We start from the raw sequence: 20291 nt of genomic DNA on the forward strand, positions 1-20291 counted from the left end.
GAGGGAGACACAGAATCTGAAGCAGGCTCCAGGCTCTGAGCTGTCAGCACAGGGCCCGATGCAGGACTTGAACTCACGAACGCCAGATCATGACCTGAGCCAAAGACAGATGCTTAACCGAATGAGTGAACCAGGAACCCCTACTTTTTTAAAAAATATATTTTACAGAGTGAGCAAGTGGGGGAAACAGTGACAGTAGAGAGAGAATTTCAAGGAGACTCTACGTTCAGTGCAGAGCCCGATCTCAGGACCCTGGGATTATGTATGACCTGAGCAGAAATAGAGTCAGATGCTCAACAGACTGAGCCACCCAGAGGCCTCTTCTGACAGTTTTAAATACAGGAATTTTAGTTCCTCATCCAGATCAACAGATAATAAATTTTTAATAATCGTTTTTGTTGTTGTTAAATAAGCCTCATGCCCAGCATAGAGCCCAATACAGGGCTTAAACTCACAACCTTGAGATCAAGACCTGAGCTGAGACCAAGGGTTGGATGGACACTTAACCGACTGAGCCACTCAGGCATCCCTAAATTTCTACAGTTGCTTTTTTTTTTTAAGTTTATTTATTTATTTTGAGAGAGAGATGGAGGTGGGAAGGGAAAGAGAGAGAGAGAAAAGAGAGAGGAGAAGAGAGAGAAGAGAAGAGAAGAGGAGGAGAGGAGGAGAGGAGAGGAGAGGAGAAGAGAAGACGAGAGGAGAGGAGAGGAGAGGAGAGAAGAGGAGAGGAGAGAGGAGGAGAGGAGAGGAGAGAGGAGGAGAGAAGAAAAAATCCCAAGCTCCATGCTGGCAGTGGAGAACCTTCTGTGGAGCTTGAACTCATAAACTGTGAGATCATGAGCTAAGCTGAAATCAAGAGTCAGACGCTTAACCGACTGAGCCATTTGGGTGCCCCCTGAATTTCTAACAATTCTTTATGCTTTATGCCTTTGAGTCTCTGTCAAAACACAAGTGACAGTGGCTAACTCCCTTGTAAGCTTAGAATAAATAGTCCTTGCTTTTCTGATTTGATTGGTTGTTGTGATTTCCACAGCCCAAAGGTACTAAGATGGGGCCTGCCTCAAGATGCTGCTGCCCACAGAGCCAGAATTCCAGACTCTCACATAATTCAGAATATGTGCAATACATAATACGTATTCTTGCGTATTCACCGTCTACCTGGCATTGTTAATCAAGTTCAATGACATGCTTTTTAAAGGTGAAACAAATGGCAATAGCAAACAAATGACTAAAAGCCTTTAATATAAAAACAATTTTAAAAGTCTAATTATTTGATTTTCGGCTTCTTGACAGTAACTTGCTGACTATGCACTTAACTCTAGAAGAAGATCCTTTTTTAAGCATTTCTTTCTTTAGATTCAGTAAATTTACTTTTACAGATAAAAATATAAAAGGTAGTATGCCTCTCTATAAAAGTGGCTTTTGACCTCCCATGCCAGAATCTGTAACGAATCTGCAAACACTAAAATTCGGACATGCTAATTATACAATTGAATTTACAAAAATTACCGTGACTGAGACCTTTAGTGTTGAGGATTAATACGGCCCAGGAATACAAGTTACTGACACATAATATAGGAATATCACAATGGGATGAATTTGATAATTAGATTTATTTTTTTTTTAAATATTAAGTACAACGTTAAATCAGCAGAATTTCACAGTAGGCTTCTCAAGTATTTGATTTTTGGCTTATGGTAATTAAGTGTAAACCATTTCTTTAAGTGTTGTTTTCGACAATATGCAAAAATCACACTTGATTTAAGAACATTCATTTAATAATTTAAATTCTTCATAAAAACATCAAAAATGGATTATCAGTATGTTGTAAACATAATCAATATAAACCTTAAGCTATGAGGAAAAAATCACAATCCCAAAGAGCAGCACAAATCTCACCTCCTTCCGAGGCAAATGTATACCAAAATTATCAAAAGAGGATAACAGAATTGACCTGTCAATTACAATAACGAAAAGAGGAAACTGTTTTTAACAAGGATGAACCCTGGAAGGTTACAGCCACGAAAGGTAATGAGGCGCCTTAAAATGTTCACTTGAAAATCCTGGAAAGGCTCATTAATTGTCGATTTGATTATGCAGAGTTGATCTTCTCAGGAAGCAACTTCTACTAGCAGCCCTGGAATGCTAGTTACGACCCGCATTTGGAGGGTGCTGCATTAAAAGTGCACAAGAAAAATGTTATGAGACCCTCAGGCAGAAACGTCACTTCTTCCAAGGACTCTTTTCTAAATATGTCCATTTAAAATAAATTTTTTATGTTTATTTATTTTTGAGAGAGAGAGAGAGTGTGTGAGCCAGGAGGGGCAGAGAGAGAAGAAGACACAGAATCTGAAGCAGGCTCCAGACTCTGAGCTGTCAGCACAGAGCCCGATGTGGGGCCTGAACCCACAGACCGTGAGATCATGACCCGAGCCGAAGTCGGACGCTTAACCGACTGAGCCACCCAGGTGTCCCTGAATACTACCATTTAAAAAATCTGCACTTCTACTGAGTTCCCTGTCTATTGTAGGAAGAGAAGGAACCTTTGGAGGTTACAGTGAGGCTACTCTAAAAAGTCACCACCCCCCCACCCAAGATGAAGCACACATACACAGCAAAATAATTGAACTTACTGCTGCCTTCAAAGCTTGATCTAGATCTTCAAGTATGTCTTTTTTATCCTCTAAGCCCACAGAGAGGCGGATCAGTGTGTCACTAATTCCAAGGACAGCTCTATCACTCTTAGGCACCGACGCATGGGTCATGATTGCCCTGAAAGAAAGAATAAGCAAATTTTTGATCACTATTTTTTAATCTGTCTAATAAATTGCAATTATCTTCCATTTTTTCCTACTCTAGATATCAAATTCTTCATATGTCTATAATTTTCACAGGCCAAAAAAATAAACAATTTTGAAAATTATCTTTTCTAGTCATTATTTTAAGGGGCAACTATGATCTTTTATCATTTATATACCATCAGTAGTCTCAATCCAGACACTGAAAGTGCCAATCAAGCACTCCCATGCAGGAGGGAAAAGCATAGCCTCCAGTGTGTGCCTGAAGTCATATATGCCATGACCAAGCAGCTGGACTTCTAAAAGGCCCTTTGGACCAAGAGCCGGCCAGAACTAATTCCCTATGAATCAATGGATTGATCCAGAATGGCAGCTTATGAGGCAGATCAGGGAAAGACAACCCAGGAACACCACCAATGAGCATTAGGAATTTCAGCACATATCCTATGAATGTAGATAGAGGCTTGGAAGGATTTTCAGAACTACCTAGCAACCCATCATCATCATCATCAACATGTGTAAATGTAAAACACCTACTATGGGTCAGGCACTATAGTAAGAATTGGGAAACCAATAGAAAAGAGTTATTTTCTTTATTCTAGATAACAAAGCAGAAGCTAAAGACAATGACAATTCATGGAACAGAACAGTCTATAGCAAATGCCAAACAAGCATGGAAGTAAGGACTACCAGAGTTCAGAGGAGGGAGAAACCTGTGGACAGAGGCATCCTGGAGGAGAGAGACTTGTAGTCTTGTTGAGCCCTACATACATACATTGTCACCAACATTCATCCTTTCCATGCAAAACAATCCCTCTACCTGCAAAATCAATGTCCTATCTCACTTCAGATCCATGGATAGAAAATCTAAGGCGTGGTCAACGTAAATGAGTATCTTCTTTCACCACTCTACTGAAGGTCTACATGTAAACATGCTTCTTAAAATGTTCTGCTTTTTCAGGTTTTTAATCCCTTAAAAGAGAGTGTGCACATAAAAATAAGAACTTGAGGGGGGCGCCTAGGTGGTTCAGTTGGTTAAGTATCTGACTTCAGCTCAGGTTATGATCTTGCAGTCTGTGAGTTCAAGCCTCACGTCAGGCACTGTGCTGACAGCTCAGAGCCTGGAGCCTGCTTCAGATTCTGTGTCTCCCTCTCTCTCTGCCCCTCCCCTCAAAAATATATAGAAACATTAAAAAAATTAAATCACTCTGCTCTGCTTTCTCTAGGGCATTTAGCCTTGAAAATGCTTTGGGCCCCTGAGACCAACAGACCTGTGCCTGCATCAGTCCCTCCACACACTGGTTGAGTGGGCTTGTAAAAGTTACCTGTCCTCAACATAGAGGTCCTTATCTATCACTTATACGCTTACCAGGAGGCAGGTACTCTACGAGGTCATTTGTGTGCATTAACTCATTTTTTTAAAAAATCAGTAAACATTGGCTATACAACTATTTCAAAGTTTGGCACAGTCATTAATGAAAGAAACATATAAAGTTGATTTACAAGTGTAAATCTGCAAGTATGGAATGTATTAAATGCCTAATAAAAAACAGTAATTCCTAATAATAGTTGACATTTACTGAGCACCTGCTATGAATCAAGGCATTGGCTTAGCGACATTTTTCCCCATATTCCCACAACAATCCTAAGGGCTGAGTACAGTGCTATCCACATTTCACAGCTGAGGAAAGGGGAGATTGAGAGAGCATCAGTAACTCCTCTGAGGCCACAGAGTGAACACGCGTAGTCAGGCTGGCAGACCGACCCTGTGCACGTTGGCTCTGCTTCCTCCCTCCCTTATTGCAATGCTGTAGTTGTTGCAGTGGTTCGGAGTCACAGAAGAAAGGGGATAGAACAGACAAGCGTTGACCTAAATTCACTCGTCCACTGGCAGGCACTGGGGTTATGACGTAGCTCGAATGTCTGACGGCCAAGCAACTTTAAACCAAATCCCCAAATAATCAAGAGGGGTCCATTTTTAAGAGAGACGTAAGTAATACACATTTCATCACTATGAAAAATAACCCAATTTCCTATGCAGAGTGTGCCCTCTTGTGCATCCAGACTTACTAGCAGGCATCTTCTTGAAAGACTCACAAAAACCTATTTGTGTTATCGTAATTATTTGAACAATTATTTGGGCATCATACGTTTTGTTTTTTTTTTTAACTTTCTGTGGAACTGCCTGACTCTTCCCAGAAGCTTAAACCACTTACTGTGAGGGGGCAGGGCAGCAAATGTGCCCACATTTTGGTACCCCCTGACACTCCTCAACACAGCGCTTCTAGAACATGGCTATCCCAGAAATGTTTATGAAAATTAAAACACAGAAACATATCAGGGGCATTTAGTACACTTGATAATTATTAGGTAATAATGGTGAATTTCCACTGAAATAATTACAATCTATGGGCAGAGTGACATGCAATAAAATCAGGAGACAGCTCAGGAATGCTTGGTGGGACAGGTAATCAATAAATGGTAATTATTATTTTAATTATCAATCACATTTTATGGATGAAAAACCCTGAAAGCTTAGAGGTGAAGTAATTGGTGGAGCAGGTCTCAAATCCAGACCGAGGCTGCTTTAACCTCCTCTTGTTTCTACATGAAGCCTCAAGAGTGAAGTTGTTAACATTTTCCTATGTTAGGAGTAATCAGCAAAACTTGCTGAATCTTTGTTTCCTTGTCTATAAAATAAGTTGTTGGACTGACTGATCTCAGGCTGCACATTCTAATATCCTCTAGTACTTGAATAAAATTAAGATGAATTGACTGGGTCAAGAACACCAAGTTAGATTTTGGGTCTATCTTGCAGATAATGTGAAACTATTCAAGGTTTACCCAGAGAACAGACAGTAAGTGGATTTTTGATGGTAGCTACTAGGGTCCTCCTCTGACCATCAAGGACGTGGAGGTACTTTATAAGAGACACAGTCCCCATTTCAACATTTCAAGGAGACTTGAAATCAGCCTTTTTAAGAAATTTATTTATTTTGAGAGAGAGAGAAAGAGAGGGAGAGACTGAGGGGCAGAAGGAGAGGAAGAGAGAGACAGAATCCCAAGCAGGTTCTGTACTGTCAGCACAGAGTCTGGCATGGGGCTCGAGTCCATGAACCAGGAGATCATGACCCTAGCTAAAAACAAGGGTCAGATCGTTAACCAAATGAGCCACCCGTGCACCCCTGAAAACAGCCCTTCTCATACAAAGTTGCCAGTCTCCCTTCTAGAGTGGGGTGGGATAGAACAGCCCTGAGTCAGAGCACAGAGATCCTAAGATACAACTCCCCTGGAATCGCCTTCAGGCTGAACGGAGAAGGAAGCAACAAAATGGGGGGCGGGAGGGGAGAGACACACATAGAGCGCACTGAGATCTTATCAGGGTCTCCATTCTACTGGGTTAAGAGTCCATTCTGATTAGATAGCAAGATGCTCTTCTTATTGTTCAATATTGTTTGTTTGTTTTACTGTTTCTTTATTTTTGAGAGAGAGAGAGAGAGAGAGAGGATGCAAACAGGGGTGGGGCAGAGAGAGAGGGAGACAGAATTTGAAGCAGGTTCCAGGCTCTGAGCATGGGGTTTGAACCCCATGTTCAATATTTTGAATTACTCCTAATTTTACCACACTCCTTTTCTAAACAATTGTAAAGACTGACATCAAAGTTAAAACACAGAGAAAAACAGAAATATACTCACGGAAGCTCAGCAAGACTTTCATATCCTCCCAAGCTCTCAGCCAGAGTAAATAACTACGGCAAAGAAAATATTCATTTAGATCTTTCACTAAAATGAAAATACAAAACTAAATGCTTTTAATAAAATGGCCCTGGACAGAAGATGAAAAATGGTAATTATGAAGAAAACATTCTTGTCTGTCTTGTCTGGTCAGGCAAGACACTCAGAGAAAAAAAAGAAAATAAGATCCGTAACACTGATTTCACCAATTAGACATATTATGTGCAAACTTATACAACATTAAAAGTTGAGGAAAATGAATCTCCCATACCTTCCTAATTTGGTCCTATACTTAAGTAATACTTAATTAACATGAGCCCTAAAACCTCAGAATTATTGCATTTGAGACCTAGCTCTGTGGTTTCCTTTAAATAAAAACCTCTACATGTCTACCAAGTTATATACACTTGCTTGTTAATATCTATCACTTACTAAATTAAAATTTAAAAAATTTTTTTATGTCTTATTTTATTTTAAGAGACAGAGACAGAGTGAGCGGGGGAGGGGCAGAGAGAGAGGGAATCTGAAGCAGGCTCCAGGCTCTAAGCTGTCAGCACAAACCCACGGACTGTGAGATCATGACCTGAGCCAAAGTTAGATGCTTAACTGACTGAGCCACCCAGGCACCCCTATCACTTACTAAATTAATACATCCATTTAACTGCCATCCTTTTAACTGGAGTGAACAGGAAAAAAAAACAAACCCTGTTTTAGTATTTAGTGATGCAGTGTCATAGAATTTTACAAATACTGTAAAATTACTCTTATAACTGTATTTAATTAAATATACACTATCTTTCTGCTTTTAGTACAACTGTTAGTTACCAGTAGGCTTTGACTAATCTCGCAGCAGCCTATTCATTGACCTGCAGTATTTAAAATTCAGAGTCTGCTGCATGAGCTCTGTGAGCCCAGGCTATGTAGTTACGTAGACCTCTCTCCCAGGGCCCCTGCGAGCCTCCTGCCATGGTGAAAGTCAGACAAAGGCATCCCTTCCTTCACCACAGGCAGATGCAGCCGGGAGACCCAGGGTTTGGAGAGCCATTCCCAGCCCGGAATTCAGAATAGCCTTTGTGCAGTGCCCTGACTGCACATTAATTTGCAGTTTCATGTACTATTTCATTTGAAAGAGGGATTCCATTTTTAAAATAAATTTGAAAAACCGATGCATCAGAACATTCTGTCTCTATCAAGCTGATGGCTATGAATGGAGAGTTAAGTAAATCAACATATTCAGATGTCTGCTACTGCGCCAAAGTCCTTTCCCAACCCAGTGCATTACCTGATAAGGAGGTTTGTGGGTGTGACCTACAGGTACAAAAGTATTAATCTGAGCTGGGTGGAAATGGCAGATAATGAACTGCTGTATTTTATCTCTATGATTTATTTACTTTTAAGTGTTTCCTTATATTGAGAGAGAGAGCATGCATGTGCAAGTGGGGAGGAGCAGAGAGACCGAGAATCCCAAGAGGATCCACACTGCCAGTTCAAAGCCCAATGCGGAACTTGATACCACTAACCATGAGATCGTGACCTGAGCCAAAATCAAGAGTTGGACACTCAATCAACTGAGCCACCCAGGTGCTCCTACCTCCACGATTTAAAAACCTCATTTGAAATTTTACCTTTAGGTTCTTGAGAAAAGTCTCCGCATGTTGAAGAGTGCCCTTAATATAAAAGGTGATCATGCCTGGACAGCCTGTGCACTGACGCTTTGCCAGCTCATGCTGTGGGTGAGAGGGCAGCCCTATAATCATGAGGCAGAATAAAAGTCTTAATTTATAGTCAAACATGTAATTTCAGAACAAAACAATTCACTGTTTGCTAAAGCAAACTGCAAATAAGCCTAATGAGCTTTATGCCATGGTCGCCTCTGACGACTTGAGTTGGCCCCTGTCTCTATGTCTCTGGCTTCATTTTGACTCATCTTTTCTACCCTCTCCATGCTGGAGCAGCAGCAGCCTTCTTTACACAGACTGCCCCAGCCCCTCTGTTAATTATATCATTCTCTAATTTCTTGCTTAACATCTGTCTTATCCACCAGACTAGCTCCACAGGGAGAAATCCATTTCTCTTCTTAATAACTGGATCCCAGTTCCTAGTACAAAGCTTGGTCCTTAGTTGGCAATTGATAGACCTTTGCTGAAAGATCTGAATGCCTGTCCATGACCTTCTAACAAGTGCTACCCATTTTGCAAGGCACGGCCCAAAATTTTTCTCCCTCCCTCCATTTAAAATATATACCAGTCAACAGCTCTTTAGCTAGGGTACATATGTAGTTCTGTCTTGGCTTCCCTAAGTTCCTGGAAAGCAGGGATCAGGCTTAAAATCCTTTGGCTAATATATCAAAAGGTTTAAAATAACTATTTACTTAAGACCACCACAAATTTAAAGGACTGGTGAAATAAATTCAAAGTGTCATATAGAAGTCTGTTAACTCCACATGAGCATTCTAGATGTCACCAGAGGTGAAAAAATTCAAAAAGGAAGTGAGAGAGGTTCAGGGGAATTTTGGCACGTAAGTATCAAGTCTGAATTTGATGAATATCAAGTCCCAACCTAAATCAGATAGAAGTTAGAGCTAATGCAAAATTGTTGACTGACAAGACCATAAGCAAATCAACTGGAAAGTAAAATGTTGTAATCTTGGAATAAACTCAAACTTCCAAGCTCCAGGCCATCACAGGAATATCTAACATATAAAATCAATTTCCTAACATCCAAGCTGCCACTAGGCAGCACAAGGCCACAGACCAGGTCGATCTTCTTCACCACCAGACCCACCACAGAGCCTCCCCATAAAAATCCTAGAAATTACATTAACGTACCAGGATAAATAACCTTTTCTACTCGAGGATTAGATTCCAGAAACTGAGCAACTGCCATCCCATTTTCAAAATGCTTCTCCATTCGGACCTGGAGAGTCTTCAGACCTCGATTGCAGAGGTAACAGTCAACAGGAGATGGAACTGCTCCAAGAGCTGGAAAATGAACATATTCTGGGTAATTCTGATAGGTGGGAGGGACCCAAAAGATCCTCTCATTCTCTTTTTCATCACAGTGACTCTAAGAAGCCAGCTACAAAGGCCAATGTTTAAGTCTTAGGGGGAAAATAATATATCCAATAAGAAGCATGGGAATGAAACATAAATTATGCTCAAAGAGGGGCACCTGTGTGGCTCAGTTGGTTAAGTGTCCAACTTCAGCTCAGATCATGATCTCACCATTTGTGAGTTCGAGCACTGTGTCAGTCTCTGTGCTGAAAGCTCAGAGCCTAGAGCCTGCTTCGGATTCTGTGTCTCCCTCTCTCTCCACCCCTCCCTGCTCACGCTTTCTCTCAAAAACAGACATTGAGGGGCGCCTGGGTGGCTCAGTCGGTTAAGCATCGGCTTCGACACAGGTCAGATCTCACGGTTCGTGGGTTCGAGCCCCGCATCGGGCTCTGTGCTGACAGCTAGCTCAGAGCCTGGAGCCTGCTTCAGATTCTGTGTCTCCCTCTCTCTCTGACCCTCCCCTGCTCCAGCTGTCTCTCTCTGTCTCTCAAAAATAAATAAAAAGCATAAAAAAATTTTAAAAAAAAACATTGAAAAAAAATTTTTTAATTATGCTCAAAGAAATGGGTTGTTTTAATTTTTAACATTTATTCATTTTTGAGAGATAGAGAGAGAGATAGCATGAGTGGGGAAGAGGCAGAGAGAGAGAGGGAGACACAGAATCTGAAGCAGACTCTAGGCTCTGAGGTGTCAGCACAAAGCCCAACGCGGGAGTCAAACCCACAGACAGGGAGATCATGACCTGAGCTGAAGCTCGATGCTTCACCAATGGAGCCACCCAGGCGCCCCAGGAATCGACTGTAAAACTAGAAGGGAAGTGAATATCCTGCAAACTAAACATGAATACAATATGAACTTTTCAAATATGAAATAAAGAGTCCTATGATTTTGATTAAATGACATAGTGCACACAGTTTAACCTCACATTCCTTTGAAAAAGTATTACAACATGTAGAGAAAAATAGCAGCTTGGCTCCTCTTGTCCCTGAATGTTCTTCCAACATTCTATTTAGCTTTTGTCTAAAGCAGCCTAGGAGTTAATATGCCTCCAGGATACATGCCTCACCTCTAAAATGAAAGAAATGTATCAAGCAGTAAGTTTTAGTTTTCCTCCTTGGTGCTTCCTTTGTTTTTACTTTAATACTTATGTCCTTAGGAAGGTATTTTTATTTCTAATTACGTTTATCCCTTATCTGTCAAATTGCAATGGTTAACGAAGTGTCTTCAAATAAACTCTTACCTATACTTGAGATTAACAAACTATCTCAACAGGACATGGTGTTTAGACATCTATTGAAAAATATATGTTCATGTATTCAGTGTTATTTAAAATTAACTATCATTCCAGATACAAGAGGTAGAGTATAAGAAAGCCATCATTCCAAACGTTTTATTTAAAGAAAACAAACCTAGTAAATCTGAAAATGAGAAATTCGTGTAAGCTTTACCCAATTACAGTCAAAAACAACACGGGTTTGAAAAGTAACAAAACTGATCCCAGGAGTCATTATAGAGCTCTGCTAGGATCTCTCTTTATTTTTATATCCCAATTTTTCTACTTTCCTTTAAAACTCGGAATCTTTCTCCCCTACATCCCATTTCTTCCTAATCTGGTAGAAAGCCTCACTTCACAACATTTAGTGGAAATACAAATTATCAAATGTAGTCCCTCTAAGGGAATGAGGGGGATTCTGAACTTTTCATTACTCACAATTCTGTAAAAAGCGGAGCCGGTCGTGGAGGCTCTCAGAATTAAGAGACACTAAGCCCATTACAACATCACTGTGGCCTAAAACGAAACAAAAACCTTTAAGTCAGAAACAATGCAAGCCTATTCTTCATTCTAGAATTTCTAAAACATGACATTCATTTGAAAAAACTCTCTTGGAAAACAGAATAAGTTTAAACAAACTATATTCAATGACAGTACCTAAAGCTATACCTATAACAATAAGATAAAAATCATATAAAAATTAAATGTTTCCTTTTAAGCTGTCAGTAGTATAAAATTGTAACTTTTTTTTAGTAAATCTCAATCCTCTGTTCATAAGTCATGAGCACTTTTGTCTGCTATAAAATTGAATCCCATACTTAACCAAAGTATAAATTTTTTACTTTCTACATGAGTCACAGAGAAAACTAGAATAATAGAAGAAAAAGTCTCAAAATATCAAACCCTATGGTATTTTTATGTATCCATGGAAAGGAACACTCAAAGCTTAGACTATGTATGTCTTACCATTCATATATTTTGTTGCTGAATACATGCAAATATCAGCTCCCAGAGCCAAAGGCCGCTGAAATGAACAAAAGATTTCCATTCTCAGTGGTAAAGCACTTGAAAATATGCTTCATTACATGCTTATTTGCTATTGTAAATTTCATTCCTAGTCTAACTTTTCAAAAGTACATGCATCTTAAAATTTTCCAGGATCTCTGATGTTATCTTTCCCCTTTGCCCCTCCCACCAAATAAAAATAGAAAATATTGGACCCCATATTTAATCCGAAAGCACATATTTTCTAGAAATAGCAGATAAACCCAGGTCAACAGGTCTCATGAACTTGTTTCTTTAGAGCAGTTGCTAGCTGGCCTTACGTGTATTACTGAATTTTACAATGCAGAGATGCTGGCATTTTATGATTTAGTAAACACAAAAGTAGTTGACCATTTATACACTCAGCAACTGTTTCATCAAGTGAGTATAAAACAAATATGCTTAGATTTTTGATCATTAAAACTTTATAATGTACACTGTGATTATTCACTTGATGTGCCATGATTTTGACTTTTAATTACTCTTTTATTGTACTAGTTTTGCCAAGTGTAAAATCACTTAGTAAGAAATTTGTTTGGATTGTTTTCCTTCACCTCACTTTCCTACAAATCAATCTTTTAAGTCTTAAAATGTCTTTGTTTATAGTGAGAGTTATAATCAACTTATTCACTAAACAATATATTATCAACATCTTTCTATTTATACATTTTCTTTTTCCTTCCTTCCTTTTTTCTTTCTTTCTCTTTCCTTTTCTTTTTTCTTTCTCTTCTCTTCTCTTCTTTTCTTTCTGTAAGCTCTATGCCCACTGGTGGGGCTTGAGCTCACAACCCTGAGATCAAGAGTCACATGCTCTACTGACTAAGCCAGACAGGTACCTATGTGCATTTATATTTTCTTTAAAACAAAGTGTGTACGTGTGTGTGTGTGTGTGTGTGTGTGTGTGTGTGTGTTTATGTATTAATTAACCTCACCAATTGTTTAGTCTTTGAAAAGTATTAGTATAAGGGGCTATATAGGATTTTTTCATTTGAGGTATTTCAAAACCAGATTATTTTAAGTCTGGTATTACTCAAAGCACTCTCTACGTAGGTGTTTGCTCATCTTCAAAGTGATAGAGTCAAACTAGATGATGGTCTCATCCAATGCTAACATTTTATAAACTCTGGTCAAAAGAAAAAGAAAAATGTAGACCAATAACTAACATCTGTTGATCTCAATATGTGTCAAGAGCTATGTAAATATTTTACCTATCCCAGTGAAGCACAGTACAAAATATTTTACCTGGCTCAGTATCAGTACCTTATGATTCTCACTGCACAGATGAGAATAAAAGACTAAGAAAAACAAAATAGATCACTCAGATTAAAAAGCTGGGAGAGCTAGCACTCACACCCACACTACATGAATCCAGAGGTTCAACCCTGAAACTCTGAAACTTTATGCTGGTGTGTCCATTTTGCCTTTTGTGACATTTATAGGAGATCCAGAAGACAAAAAGTAGGGAAGAAAGAGAATGTATCCAGTTTTCAAGAGGGTACAATAATGAGAGGGCCTTTTCAAAATACTTGATTTATGGAAATAATACATGCAGTTCTTTATGGATATGATTCTGATTAACTCAAGTGGAGTGAATACAGGTTGAAATACAGCAAACCGCAATCCCTGGCATGAGGAAATGTGACGTAGGCTTCAGAAAGGTAGAAAAACTGGACCTATTTTAGTGATAGTAATAGGAAAATAAAGGGCCAGGTCTGATGAGTAATCTGGACAGGCCCAGGCTAAAACAATTCATGCAATCTCTGTGGGAATATACAGGATTCAATGTGACAGCTAGAGCAATCCTGTGCTGTGTTAACTGGCCTAGTACTAGTGGTATATACGGGTTAGGGAGTTGGAAAAAAGAATCCAAGAGTGAAAATCACCTGGGACAAACAGGGGACTCCAAGAGCTTTTCGCTTGAAAATAGACTGCTTTACCTGATATAAGAAGCAGTTAAAGATATATTGTGAGCCAGGGCATCTGGGTGGCTCAGTCGGTTAAGCTAAAGATATATTATGAGCCAAAGGTAGGTGGTCCATGAAGCTATTCAATCAATGTAGCCAGGAAACATGTTTAAGGAAAAGAAAAGAAAATATGGTAGCAGGTTCTCTCTAAAATGGAAGAAGGTGAAGAACAGATTTATACAAACTTCCAGGAAATCAGCCAGTCACAGGAAGGCAGCAGTCTGGGCCAACTTCAGGGACCCCTCCCCCAAAAAGGGGGCAAGTATAAACGATTGGGCTATAAACATAAACCTAAGTTAAGAGTAGCAGAAAATGAGCTGGGCTTCCAGGAACTCTGCAGGAAGCATTACAAGAATGAGTGTAAGTAAGGTACATGCAGGAAGGAAAGAGCAAGGAGAAGGTAAGCTCCTAATGAGGAAAGGAATGTAAACAAGACCTTCCTTTCCTAGTTACACGGAGCTACTCCAAGGAAAGAGAAAACATGTGGGAAAAGGGCAGATTACAGAGAGATCCCTCGGTGATCTACCAAAAGGAGCAAAACAGAAAGAAGATACTGGAAAAAGCAGGAAGAAAAAGAAAAGAAATGGAGGGTGAGTGTGAGGGCTTGAGAGAGGGTGAGGTAGGAAAAGAGATAGTTTAAAAGGAGCACTGTAGGGGCACCTGGGTGGCTGTTAAGCGTCTGACTCTTGATTTTGGCTCAGGTCATGGTCTCTCATGAGATCAAACCCTAAGTCAGACTTGGCACTGGTTGTATAGCCTCCTGAGGGTTCCCTCTCTCTCCCTCTCTCTCTGGCCCTCACCTGCTCATGTGTACACCTGTGCACACTCTCCCTCTCTCCAAAAAAAAAATTCATAATACAAATAAGGTAAAACTATAAAGACCTGGGTACTATGGGGCACTGAGGGAAGAAAAATTACAAAGTGGAGGAGGAAAATTAGAAAGTGGAGGAAAGTGGAGAAATAATATATGTGACATACACAGACATGTCATGGAGTATATAGCTTTTGCTTCCCATTTATTTGAAAGGTTAACCTGGTTTAATTATATAATGTATGTATTACATATTATATAGTACATTAGATAGCTTAAGATTTAATTATATATTTTAATATGTTAAAAATAAATACATAATATATACACTAAATATATAACATATCTGTTTTTCAGTCACACTAAATATATAAAAAATAATATAAATGACTTACAACCAGTATATAAACATTGAAATCCCTACTATTTATAAAGCACTGACAGATAAAATCACATAATAAGGTTAGCTCTTTAGAGAGTTTACATATCCTAAGAGAACTTAAAAGCTTTAATTAAGACAACATTTAACACACACAAAGTCCCATACCAGATATTAACCTCGGGGTCAAAGAAATTAACTAATGGCAGAAAAGGTCCAATTTTAATTCTTTGTCCAATCAAGAACTACGATTAGATTCCATGAGTTCTATAATGATTTGAATGTAAACAAGACCTTCCTTTCCTAGTTACAAGTATCTATGTGGTCTACTAAACAGGCCACAAAATTTATTTTAATTTACCTGGAAATACGCCGACATAAAAGTGTTATCCACAACCAAAATTATGTCACCATGTTTATGGACGATGTGTGCACAGGCTTCAATGTCAATCATCTTCAAGCTAGGGTTTGTGGGGGTTTCAATCCAAACAAGCTAAAACAATTCAATTAATGACAATAGTTTATAAAAAGCCACTGCCCAAACATACATCTCATACATTGTAACCATCTAGCAGAATACACTGAAAGACTGTGAGTGATGAAGTCGCAAGATCTGAATGTGAATCCTAGGCCCCATTAATTTCTGAAAAGTCATAGCTAAGTAACTTACCCTCCATATTCCTCAAATTTTACATCTGTACAATGGGGTTGATAATATTTATCTTATAGAGTTGTTATAAAGATCAAGTGAGATCATGTTACATAGAAGCAGAAAAGTGCTCAAGTTAATTATTGTAATTACTTTCCATTAAAAAGAGGATGAATTTCAAAGACATAGTTCAGTATCTAGGAATTTTGTTCTCAAAGGTAAATAACACAGAACACTACGATTACAGACTAGACTTTTCATTAAAGTGACCTACCTCTAATATGCCAAACATATTCTAAATATTAACTTAAAAAGTGACAGATGCATTAGAAACTGTAAAATAAGTACCCAGAACTTGAAGAGCATGGGTTTTAAAGTAAAGAAGTTACACACATCAGAAAACCTGCTCACAGCTCATTTAAGACACAGTATCATATCCCAAAACTTAGTGCAATTCAGGCACCTACTAGATGCCTGATAGTAATTGAAAAGACCAAAGAAGAGAATTTTGTTTATTAAACAAGATGCACTGCATTGAATGACATTACCTATAGCCTTTTATTTAAAGGGGTTAATGATTCTCTATCACTATGTAAATGAGCAAGATATCTGGTTCAGTATTCTTCTGACTCTAGAGTTTTACCATAGAAAAGAAAAGGAAGTTAAAATAATGCATATTCTATAAGAATTGGATTATGTTAAAAAATAAAAAAATACTTCTGGGTAGGAATCTATTATTCCCATTCATAATAAAAAAATTAGTTAAAATAAAAATAAGCAAATAAATACAAAGTTGATTTTATATGGTCTTAAAAAAACCTATTTCATATGATGAGGCAGATATTTCAGGGGGGAAAAATGTATCAATTCAAGTCAGTAAAGAGCCACTACATAAAGTTCTGTTGACAAGAATTAACATACTCACAATTTGCTTTCCTCCCTTAGAAAGACTCAGACCAGCTATTTTAATAAGTATCTTTTCTCCTAAGCAAGATAAAAAACAAGTTCCTTTGAAAACAAACCTTCATCACTCAAAGCTTACCCCTGTGTTAATCTTCAAAGTAATAATTTGTGTGAAAAAAGGTTTTTTGTTTTTTAGCATTCACTGCAACATAATCTTGGGTACAATTCAAACCTTTTAATCATTAGCAAAAAGTTGGAAAAGGCTGACTTATAAAAGACACTGGTCCTTCTTTTACCCATGCAGAATTTAAATGAGGCCCCAAGAAAGAATATCACATATGCCATTCACTCAGGCACAAAACACCTTCCGGTGGCATACAAGATTCCCAGAAGGAAGGCTGAAGATTACTTGTGGCCCATTCTCTACTTGTAACTATTATTTTGTTGAAGTATCGTTTAGAATTCTTAAAAAGCCAGTATGCTTAGGTTTGGGGTCTTGGCAAGCTTCCTTTTCTGCAACCCAATCTCTGTGATGACTTACCAATACCAGCTTGACAATGCAGTACAGAATTGTATGCTTTTGCTAACAAATCTTTTTAACAGTTTTTATGTGGTAGATACTGTCCTAAGCATTTCATAAGCCTTACCTCATCTAATTTACACAAGCACCTTTCTATAAAACAGGTGCAATTATCCCCATTTTGGAAATGAAGAAATTGAAACTTTGGTTAAATAATTTCCCCATGATAATATACCAACTATGATACAGAATTAAAACTTGAACCCTACGATGAAATTCATGTACCTGACCATCATGCCCAGGAAAGCCAGACCTATCTTAATCTTGTTGATGGATTCCAATGGCCTCTAATGAAATTTGTGGTGCAAATTCAAATTATGTCCTCTAGTAAACAAAATGATAAAAATGAAACATCACACAGAAAACAGACAAAACTGAAAACTAAGTTACCTTGGTTTCAGGTGTAATGGCTGCCTCTAGCAATTTGGTTTTGGAACAATCAACAAAAGAAATCTTTAATCCAAATTCAGCTGCCACCTGCCTGAAGTACCTGTTTGTACCTGAGGCAGAAGAGAATCAGATAAAATGGAAAGGACATTGTACTGAGAAACATTTATTCCTTATAGGTATAAATACTTTAAAAATATAAGGAAGTGTCGATCACCAATAAAAATATAATTAACAACAATTCTACTTTGGTTAAATAATTTAGCTATCTTGTAGAGAAAAGAAGATAAGGCTTGGATTTTAGACTAAGAGTCAAAGGGTCAAATTAAACACACTTGATATCCACACCAAGTAACATCAAGTGAAACAGAAAAATATTTCTGAAAACATACAACCTCTGCTCTTTAGCATTAAGTGGCATGCTCCCTGAAACATCAGCATCTTTTTAACAATTTCTTCATAATAATCAAATATAAAATGAATGAACCACTGTCAGTAAAATGTTCAAAATAAACTTTCAGTCTGATTATGCTTTGATAATAGAAAAAAACTTATTATTCTTCATACTTTCTCAATCCTTTTGTTATGTGGTTCTAGAAGCTTTAATGATAAATGAGGCAATATAAATCAAACTACAAGTTTATAGTTTTATAGTAAAAGAGAAATCATTCAATCTAGAATAATTTCTTATATAAACACTGTTTTGGATTTGATTTTTACATACGCAAATTTAAAGGAAAATTTTCTATTATTGCTAGTCAAGCAAAAAAAGTACTCTAAGATCAAAGATATACTGAACTTTTGCTATTATAAAGACCAACCCTAGGTAGTGTAAGATTGAACAAGAATGTAAAGATTGTTAAAAATCAACAGCAATTTTCAAGATTTCTTTTACTTTTTTTAATGTTTTATTTATTTTTGATACAGAGAGAGAGAGACAGAGCATGAGAGGGGGAGGGGCAGAGAGAGAAGGAGACACAGAACCGGAAGCAGGCTCCAGGCTCTGAGCTAGCTGTCAGCACAGAGCCCGATGCGGGGCTCGAACCCACGAACGTGAGATCTGACCTAAGCCGAAGTCGGAGGCCCAACCGACTGAGCCACCCAGGCGCCTCAATTTTCAAGATTTTATACCTATGTGTGCCATAAAGTTTTTATAATGCATTATAAAAGCAACTAAGGGTTTGCTGTTTTTATAATTTCTATTCAACAAACTACCATAGGGAACAACCATAAATACAGAGAAGTTTGCAACTTCCTAAGAGGGTTAAATGATTAATAAAAGTAATTCTTTTACTTCAAGGAACTTACAGATTTAACTTTTTTGTTAATAGGAGATAGATAATATTCTAGAAGCTTCATTTTAATTATTTGGAAGCATACATTCACAACATTTTTGCTCTTGTTTTGAACACAAAATCAGTCTTGCTTCAAGGGAAACCCGTCTCCTTTACCTTCCCGTCCGTCCACCACTTTAAATAACTTGCATTTATTTATTTAGGTAACTGCATTTAAATTGTTTACAATGGACGTTCTTAAATTTGGATCCATGATGGACTTCAAGAGGTAAGACCTCTTGACCCTAAACTTAAAATGATAAACACTGTGTGTAGTCTTAAGTACATTTTTCAGGGATATGGGGTCCATAGTTTTTGATAGATTCTTAAAAGGTTCCCTAAAACCCAAAGCACAAGTGCGTGGCAGGGATACAGGGGTGGGTAGAGGTAATTCTTTGAGAGTGACCTAGGTTATAGCTCATTCTCATTACAGGTAAAAATTCTAATAACACTAGAACACTCTCTCTTTAAACACTATCTTCTTGGGGTGCCTGGGTAGCTCAGTCAGTTAAGCGTCCAACTTCAGCTCAGGTCATGATCACATGGTTAGTGGATTTGAGCCCCACATCAGGCTGGGCTCTGTGCTAACAGCTTGGAGCCTTTCTCTCTGCCCCTCCCTGCCTCAAGCTCTGTCTCTCTCTGTCTCAAAAATAAATAAAACATTTAAAAAATATTTTTAAAAATTGAAAAACATAAATACTATGTTCTCCGCAGTAGCATATATGTGAAGTTAATCAGGTCCAATATGCTCATTCCAGCAGTTTAAAGAAAATTATTATTAAGCAATCTCTCTTACAAGCAGTTCCTGAACATAGACCCTAAATGTTTATACTCTTCCTTTACCAGGTCTGGGTCGGCATGGAGCTGTGTCACAGCCTTAAAAGATAATAAATAATCAATAAGCCTGGTAACATTGTTAATAAAATTCAGGACCCACTTTACTGTCTTTAAAGTATCAGCTGACACAATACGAATGAGAGAGGTCACCTACCTCCATACACGTCATCCATACAAATAATTTGGTCTCCTGCTTTTAAGAGATGGGTAATAGTCACAGTGGCTGCTAAACCAGAAGCAAAGGCCAAACCTAAAATAAAAGCCAAGTTAAGAGTAAGCCAAAAAGTTAAGCCTAAAGGTTGAGAAGCACTACAGTATTTACTTGCATTACTTTATGTACCTCTCTCTGCTGTTAAGGACAACCATTACTACTGAGTCACCAGAAGTCCTCACGCCAGTCTGAGTGGCTAAAATGAACAAATCAAGAGACTATAGATGCTGGCGAGGATGTGGAGAAATGGGCACCCTCCTACACTGTTGGTGGGAGTGTAAATTGGTGCAGCCACTCTGGAAAACAGTGTGGAGGCTCCTCAAAAAACTATCAA

The 20291-nt window shown here is 38.2% G+C and overlaps 1 protein-coding gene across 1 annotated transcript in view; it reads right to left on the reverse strand.

Moving 5' to 3' along the window:
* Positions 1 to 1594: 1594 nt before the first annotated feature.
* CTH (cystathionine gamma-lyase) overlaps positions 1595 to 20291 on the reverse strand; it is a 24187-nt gene continuing 5490 nt past the window's right edge. The window contains exons 3-12 of the mRNA XM_029947588.1: positions 19901 to 19996; positions 17579 to 17688; positions 15418 to 15549; positions 11825 to 11882; positions 11297 to 11374; positions 9361 to 9513; positions 8158 to 8279; positions 6494 to 6546; positions 2634 to 2772; positions 1595 to 2172 (exon numbers count right to left, since the gene is read on the reverse strand). Of these exons, the coding sequence (XP_029803448.1) occupies positions 2146 to 2172; positions 2634 to 2772; positions 6494 to 6546; positions 8158 to 8279; positions 9361 to 9513; positions 11297 to 11374; positions 11825 to 11882; positions 15418 to 15549; positions 17579 to 17688; positions 19901 to 19996 (968 nt within the window). The 3' untranslated portion in view covers positions 1595 to 2145. The remainder of the gene's footprint in view (positions 2173 to 2633; positions 2773 to 6493; positions 6547 to 8157; positions 8280 to 9360; positions 9514 to 11296; positions 11375 to 11824; positions 11883 to 15417; positions 15550 to 17578; positions 17689 to 19900; positions 19997 to 20291) is intronic.

The sequence above is a fragment of the Suricata suricatta genome, chromosome 8 (genome assembly GCF_006229205.1).
Source record: "Suricata suricatta isolate VVHF042 chromosome 8, meerkat_22Aug2017_6uvM2_HiC, whole genome shotgun sequence".
In the NCBI taxonomy this organism is placed as follows: domain Eukaryota; kingdom Metazoa; phylum Chordata; class Mammalia; order Carnivora; family Herpestidae; genus Suricata; species Suricata suricatta.